The sequence below is a fragment of the Colobus angolensis genome, unplaced genomic scaffold, assembly GCF_000951035.1.
Source record: "Colobus angolensis palliatus isolate OR3802 unplaced genomic scaffold, Cang.pa_1.0 Scaffold31, whole genome shotgun sequence".
Lineage (NCBI taxonomy): Eukaryota > Metazoa > Chordata > Mammalia > Primates > Cercopithecidae > Colobus > Colobus angolensis.
The window spans coordinates 688,140-695,945 of NW_012116377.1; the positions used below are offsets into that span (position 1 = coordinate 688,140).

The 7,806-nt window shown below is 45.9% G+C and overlaps 1 protein-coding gene across 5 annotated transcripts in view; it reads right to left on the minus strand.

Annotated features, from left to right (window-relative positions):
• Positions 1-7,806, minus strand: part of ZNF790 (zinc finger protein 790) — a 34,068-nt gene that overhangs the window by 17,556 nt on the left and 8,706 nt on the right. The window contains exon 1 of one of the 5 annotated variants that reach the window (XM_011950626.1): positions 3,409-3,461. The exons of 2 other annotated variants lie outside the window; for them this stretch is intronic. Coding sequence is in view for 2 of the 3 variants with exons in the window: in XM_011950623.1 (XP_011806013.1) it covers positions 2,772-2,862 (91 nt within the window). In the remaining variant the exon portion in view is untranslated. Of the gene's footprint in view, positions 1-2,771; positions 3,173-3,408; positions 3,462-7,806 lie in introns of those variants that run through there. 2 more of the 5 variants (XM_011950623.1, XM_011950624.1) reach the window with 2 other exon arrangements.

Below are 7,806 nucleotides of genomic sequence, written 5' to 3' on the forward strand. Positions count from 1 at the left end.
GAGATCCGGCCACTGCACTCCAGCCTGGGTGGCAGAGGGAGACTCCGTCTCAAAAAATAAATAAATATAAATAAATAAATAAATAAAATAAAATAAAATTTCATTAATACATCTCTCTCAATCCAAGACAAATCAAGTGCAAGGCAAAGAGTAAGTATAGACTGACCAGATGTTAGATCACAAATAACAGTTCACTAATAACAGTTCACAAATAACAGTTTCACTAAGTGAAACAGTTCACTTTCACCAAAGTTTAAAAATAACACAATATAGCAAAACTGTAAATTATATTATTGGTGAAGTGGGGACCTACTTTACTGGAAGTCTTCAGCATAATCGATAGAGGCTGAGGTCCCCTTACGTCACAGGGATCGAGACTCCTCCACAACACTGAGGCCAAGACACTACACCACTGTATTAGTTTTCTACTGCCACGAGGTAGTGGCTTAAAATAATACAAATCTATTATCATATAGTTCAGTAGAAGTCTGAGTTGGGTCTTACTAGGCTAAAATCAAGGTGTTGGTAGGGCTGTGTTCCTTTCTGGAAGCTCCAGGGGAGAATTCGTTTTCTTAATGTTTTCCAGCTTCTAGACGCTACCAGCATTCCTTGGCTCAAGGCCCACTTCCTCTATCTAGCCTGCAATGTGGCATCTCTCTGACCATTCTTCTGCGGTCACACCTCCCTCTGACTTTAAACTTAGCCAGGAAAGTTTCACTGACTTTAAGGACCCATGTGATTATATTGGTCCAACAAGATAATCGCCCCCATTTCAAGGTTCTTAATCCCCTTTGCAAAGTCATTTTTGCCATATAAGGTACCATAGTCCTAGTTTCCAGGGATTAGGAAGTAAACATTGGTTGCAGGGCCATCATTCTGCCTACCTTGACCACTTTTATGGCTTCTGTCTTAAACTTCCTTCTGAGAGATACTCAGTGAAGGAAATAATGTATACAGTGGTCCATTTCAAAGATAAAGTGCCTTGAATCAGCTTAGGTAAGCAAACCACAGAAGAAACCGGATATACTAGGCCCCTGCTTGGATAGATGATGCCTACTTGTCAGCCTCCCGCTTTCTCCCTTTCCCCCACTTAGTTGCCTTCCCCCAAACCAAAGTTTAGTCTAAGATGAAAGTTTGCTAACCTGCAAAATAGCTCTTTTTGTCTGCTCTTACCAGCCTGCCCGGCTACTTAGGTCAAATACCTGAAGAGTCAAATACCTGAAGAGCCCCTGAACTAACTAGGGTTGCAATGCATTGTGGGCTGCAACCAAATGCAGCAAGACAAGCCTTAAAAAAAAACACACACAGCTGGCCGGGTGCAGTGGCTCATGCCTGTAATCCCAGCACTTTGGCAGGCTGAGGTGGGCGGGTCACAAAGGCAAGAGATGGAGAACATCCTGGCCAACATGGTGAAACCCCGTCTCTACTAAAAATACAAAACTTAGCTGGGCGTGGTGGCACGCACCTGTAGGCCCAGGTACTCGGGAGGCTGAGGCAGGAGAATCGCGTGAACCTGAGAGGCAGAGGTTGCAGTGAGCCGAGATTGCACCAAAACAAAAAACAAAACACCCGAAGCCCCTACCCAACAATCAATAGGCAACGCCCGGGAAGATTGTGACCCCATAGTACTCAGCCTATGAGGAACCAGGGGAGGAACCTGTGCACTAGGGGATAAATTGCTTGTTGAAACTGTTGGGTGTGCCTATCAGACACCGATCTTACAAGACCATCATTAAAAGTCTCACTTTCGCTGTTCTCCGGGTCTCTGAGTCCATTCTTTGGGACGGGTAAGTTTGTTTCTCACACTCAAGAAATCATCTTTCACTACCCCAATGCTATCTCTCCAAAACTGACTTGAATCCAACCAGAATAAGTGTCAATCCAACCTTGTATTTACATTTATCTACTGTAAGAAGACCCGAATTTGGCTGGGCGCGGTGGCTCAAGCCTGTAATCCCAGCACTTTGGGAGGCCCAGACGGGCGGATCACGAGGTCAGGAGATCGAGACCATCCTGGCTAACACGGTGAAACCCCGTCTCTACTAAAAATACAAAAACTAGCCGGGCGAGGTGGCGGGCGCCTGTAGTCCCAGCTACTCTGGAGGCTGAGACAGGAGAATGGCGTAAATCCGGGAGGCGGAGCTTGCAATGAGCTGAGATCCGGCCACTGCACTCCAGTCCGGTGGACGGAGCGAGACTCCGCCTCAAAAAAAAAAAAAAAAAGAAGACCCGAATTTCTAGTCAACTGTCTTTTCAGACACTGTACTCCATCAAGTCTCATTTGTCCCCTTTTCTCATTCTTCCCAACTCTCAACACTTCTCCTGTATGCCTTCATAATGGAATTCTTAATTCATTAACAACCAATCCCTCTTTTATCTTCAACCACTTCCGTGAACACGCCCTAACATTCTGAGTCTAACAGAAACCAGGCTCTATCTAGAGGACTTTGCAGCTCGCTCAACATTTCCCCGGCTACAGCCTCTTACCAGTGCGTCTGAAAATGGAACAGATGGCTGGCCTCCCTGTTGTTCATTACTTTCAGACCCTTCTCCCTCCTCCACAAACTCTAGTTTTGAATTTCCTGCCATGAGATTATATATAACTCACCACATGTCACTTTTGTTGACCTCTACCAAACACAGGCTATTTTCCCCCTATATCTGAAATATTGAGCTCATGATTTACTCTCTGCAGCGCGATTATCCTTTTCTATCTTTTAAAATTCTTGCATTTTTAACTACACCCACACAGATGAGCCTTGTTTACTTACCCTTGCCTGGACTTTTTCCCCTCCCATGGCTCATTTCCAACATGTTGATGGGTTGTTTTCCCCAGCCCTCTACCCCCACCTGCTGCTCCATTTCTCAGCCCTAATTTACTGAGAAACTCTTGAACTATGTTGTCTACACTGTCTCCCATTCTCCCCTCCTTCTAGGTTGCCCTATTGGTACTCCAATCCAGCTACCGGCCAGCACAAAAACTGCTCCCTACACATTCACGAAGGACTATGTCACTCATCGCAAGGCTCAATTCTTTGTTTTTAGCCCCATAGCAGCTATCACCACCTTTACGAACGTAGTCACGCACAACGCGATGCTGTCATAATCACGTACATACAGTTATATTTAAATAGTCCATTAGGGTCACACACAGCGCCCGTCATCGTCGTGTGCGCGTACACGCGTGCGTACACACACACACACACACACGAGAAGCTCCCGTCGCGGCCCCGCTCCTGCATCAATTTCACTGTCGCACCCACGGCTCCCCCCTCATCGCGATCTGTCGCCCCCATGCTCCCTCGTCGGAAAAGTCACCAACTCCAAAGACGTTAGCACCTCACTCCCCTCAGCCCCGGCCTCGGGCCCTGCGGAGTCATTCGGCTTCTGTGTCTCAGAGTCACTCACCCGGCCCTGCGGTCCCTTGATGGTGGAAGGTTCCGCGATCTCCCTATCATCCCTAAAGGGACAGAGGGCTGACAGGAAGTTGCCCGGGGAACGGTGCACTCTGGGAAATGTAGTTCAGAGCCTGGGCAGTTTTTGGGACACCGCGGGTACCATTAATCGACCCTGGATTTGAGCCCCATTCCCTCGCTGGGCAAAGACCATCGCCCACACACCGCTCACATCTGCGGCCGAGAACTTCCAGAATTCCAGCCCGCGTTTAGGAAGCTTCAGCAGAGGCCTGCAGGCTACCCTACCTCTGCAAATGACGCCCAGCCCTAAGAACAGGACAGTAAGCCCAGGCCATCTTAGGCTGGAAGTAACCTTGGCCCCGATGGCCTCTGGGAAATGTAGTCTAGAGGCTGGAACACTGCAGAAGTGCCCCCGCGGTTATTTTCAGCAGGAGCTGGCTGCATGGGCCTCTGACCCATGTGGCGTGGCGGGAAAGTCTTACAAGACTGTGCCAAGCAAGTGGCTTGTCTGTCCTGTCTCTGCCGGAGCCTCGGCCCGGCTGGGTGGACACCTCTGATTCCACAAGTACCAGCCTGGGATAGAACGAAGGGGACATGGTCCATGGGACACAGCTACATGCCCAGCCCTACAGGGGTACCCTGCCTGGGAATCCATGAGAACTCTTACTAATACCTTATTCCCATCCTCCAATCGCCCTTAAAGTGTTTGGTTTCAATTAATGTTTATAGTCACATTTGTATTGTTTTGTAAATTCTATTCATGCCATTCTTTTTGCTGAAGTACACATTTGCCAGTTTTCATTTGCTTCTCTTTTAGATGTACATCATTTAGATCTACATCTAAACTTTCTGACAGAGGAGTAATTTTTTTCAGTACTTTCAAACTCATCAGATAATTAAAATAGTTTTTTTCTTTTTTTTTTTTATTGTGAAACAGAAAATACCTGAAGTGCATAAAGTAAGTTCATATAACTCCACACAAGTGTTGGTATCTCAAGAACAAATGCCCATTCTATGTGATCATTTCTTTTTCTTTCTTTTTTTTTTGAGACAGGGTCTGGCTTTGTCACCCAGGCTGGAGTACAGTGGCACGATCTAGGCTCACTGCAACCTCTGCCTCCCTGGCTCAAGTGATCCTCCCACCTCAGCCTCCAGAATAGCTGGGACTACAGGTGTGTGCCATCACACTCAGCTAATTTTTATAGAGATGGGGTCTCACCATGTTGGCCAGGCTGGTCTCGAACTCCTGGGCTCAAGTGATCCTCCCATGTAGGCCTCACAAAGTACTGGGATTACAGGCATGAGCCATTACACCCAGCCTGTGTGATCATTTCTGATACCCAGCTCCAGCTCCAGCTGACCTTCAGGGTATTAATATCTTGGCTCTTTAATAGTTTTAATCTCTCACCTGGACACGGTGGCTCAGGCCTGCAATCCCAACACTTTGGGAGGCTGAGGCGGGTGGATCACCTGAGGTCAGGAGTTCGAGACCAGCCTGGCCAACATGGTAAAACCCTGTCTCTATTAATGATACAAAAATTAGCTAGGCATGGTGGTGTATGCCTGTAATCCCAGCTACTCCAGAGGCTGAGGCAGGAGAATCGCTTGAACCCGGGAGGCAGGGGTTGCAGTGAGCTGAGATCATGCCGTTGCATTCCTGCCTGGGCGACAAGAATGCAACTCCATCTCAAAAAAAGAAAAAAAGTTTTAATCTCTCTATGAAATGTATATAAATGCAATCAAATCATACAAATTTTCTGTCTTGATTAGTTTTTAAACTCCTAACTGGATTAACTGAAAACCCCATAGTAAAGGCCTTACAGAAAGAAAGGTATGCCCATCCAGCCATCAAGTCATTTTCCTGTTACTACTGGCAGGGGACCCCAAGACCAACCCCTACATCCCCAAGCTTTGATGATTCACTGGGAGGCTCACAGTGAAATGATACAAAAGAAAATCAGTAACGAGAAAAGCACATGGGGCAAAGTCCAGGGGAAACCAGGTGCACACTGCAAAGGGTTCTTTCCCAGTAGATTTATATGGGATTTATTTGTTCCCCAGCAGTGAGTTGTGACAATACATGTGAGATGTTACCAACCAGGGAAGTTCATTACAGACTCAGTGCCCTATGTTTTTATTGGGGGCTAGTCACATAGGTAGTCTGTGCCTAAGACATAACAGAATTTCAGATTCCCAGAAGGAAAGCAGGTGTTTAGCATAAACCATATTGTTTGTACAAAGAGTTCAGGCATAGTAAGCCACTTATCAGGAAGGTGGGAACCAATCTGAAATTCAAGTTCTAGATGCAAGCCAAAGACTAACCTCATATCAGGCCTTTCTAAAGATAAGTAGTCTCGGGCCTGCTATATTAATTAATTTCTGCTCACTATTGTCCTAAAGATGTATAGTTTTCAACAACAACATCAAATTAGGCCGGGCACGGTGGCTCAAGCCTGTAATCCCAGCACTTTGGGAGGCCGAGACGGGCGGATCACGAGGTCAGGAGATCGGGACCATCCTGGCTAACACAGTGAAACCCCATCTCTACTAAAAAAATACAAAAACCTAGCCGGGCAAGGTGGCAGGCGCCTATAGTCCCAGCTACTCAGGAGGCTGAGGCAGGAGAATGGCGTAAACCCGGGAGGTGGAGCTTGCAGTGAGCTGAAATCCAGCCACTGCACTCCAGCCTGGGCGACAGAGTGAGACTCCGTCTCAAAAAAAAAAAAAAAAAAAAAAAAATCAAATTACAAGACACATGAAAAGGCAAGAAAAGTCATGACACGCTCAAGACATAAAAGCAAAAAGCAAAAACAAACAAACAGAGGTAGACTCAGATAGGATTTCCCCAGGCGTTTGAAGCTGCAGTGAACTGTGATTGCACCACTGCACTCTAGCCTGGGCAACAAAGCAAGACCCTATCTCAAAAATTAAAAGACATAAAAGCAAAAAGCAAAAACAAACAAACAGAGGTAGACTCAGATAGGATTTCCCCAGGCGTTTGAGGCTGCAGTGAACTGTGATTGCACCACTGCACTCTAGCCTGGGCAACAAAGCAAGACCCTATCTCAAAAATTAAAAGAAAAGAAAACAAAAAGATATGATGTAGATGTTGGAACTATCTAAAAAGGAATTTAAAATAACTATTATTAACATTTTAAAAGCTTTACCAGGATGTTTTTCAACCAGAGGTGATTTTGTTCTCCAGGAGATATATGGCAGAGTATGGAGAAGTTTTTGGTAGTCATAACTGGAGAGGTGCAATTTGCATTTAGAGGACAGAGGTCAGGGATGCTACTAAATACACAGGATAGCTCGCCACAACAAAGAATTATCCAGCCCCAAATCATGGTCCAAGGTTGAGATGCCCTAAGTAATCAAGACAGTGTGTTTTGATGAAGGATAGAAAGATAGATTAATGGAAGCAACAGGCTGGGCATGGTGGCTCACGCATGTAATCCCAGCACTGTGGGATGAGTTCACCATTTGTGGACAGTAAATACTTACAAAGCCTCTGTGCTCTAACTGCATTTCCTTACATTCTTTATTAGTCTGTTTGGCACTCATTCATCAAGAGGTCAATTATATTAACTATATTTTCTTATTTTCTGTATTCTTGATGCTCTGGCATTTGGGGACCTTACAAAAAAACAGGGAGAGGCTGCTCCTCTCAGGCTAGTTCCTAAAGATAATCACAATTTGCCAGTGATCACAGCTTACATATGCAAACCAACCTGAGTCTATACCTCTCTGATATTGTCATGTAATAAGAAATATATATTTTGGTCTTCATCCATGTCCATGGTTCTTGGCTCATGCATCCTAAAGCCCTTGTAGTTTCCTAAACAGAGTATTTTCTGTTAAAACACTTGTTCTTAGCCGGGTTCGGTGGCTCATGCCTGTAATCCCAGCACTTTGAGAGGCCAAGGAGGGCGGATCACGATGTCAGGAGTTCCAGACCAGCCTGGCCAACATGGTGAAACCCTGTCTCTACTAAAAATACAAAAATTAGCTGGGTGTGGTGACGCACATCTGTAATCCCAGCTACTCAGGAGGCTGAGGCAGAAGTGCTTGAACCTGGGAGGCAGTGGTAGAAGTGAGCTGAGATTGCGCCACTGCACTCCAGCCTGGGCGACAGAGTAAGACTCTGTCTTGGGAAGGAACAAAACAAAACAAAAACACTTGTTCTTTTGTCCTTGGTTATGTTCTGAATGTGTCCCCAAAATTCATATATTGAAACTTAATTGCCAATGTGTTAGATTAAGAAGTGGAGCCCTTCACACCTGTAATCCCAGCACTTTGGGAGGCCAAGGCGGGCAGATCACCTGAGGTCAGGAGTTTGAGACCAGCCTGGCCAACATGGTGAAACCCCGTCTCTACTAAAAATACAAAA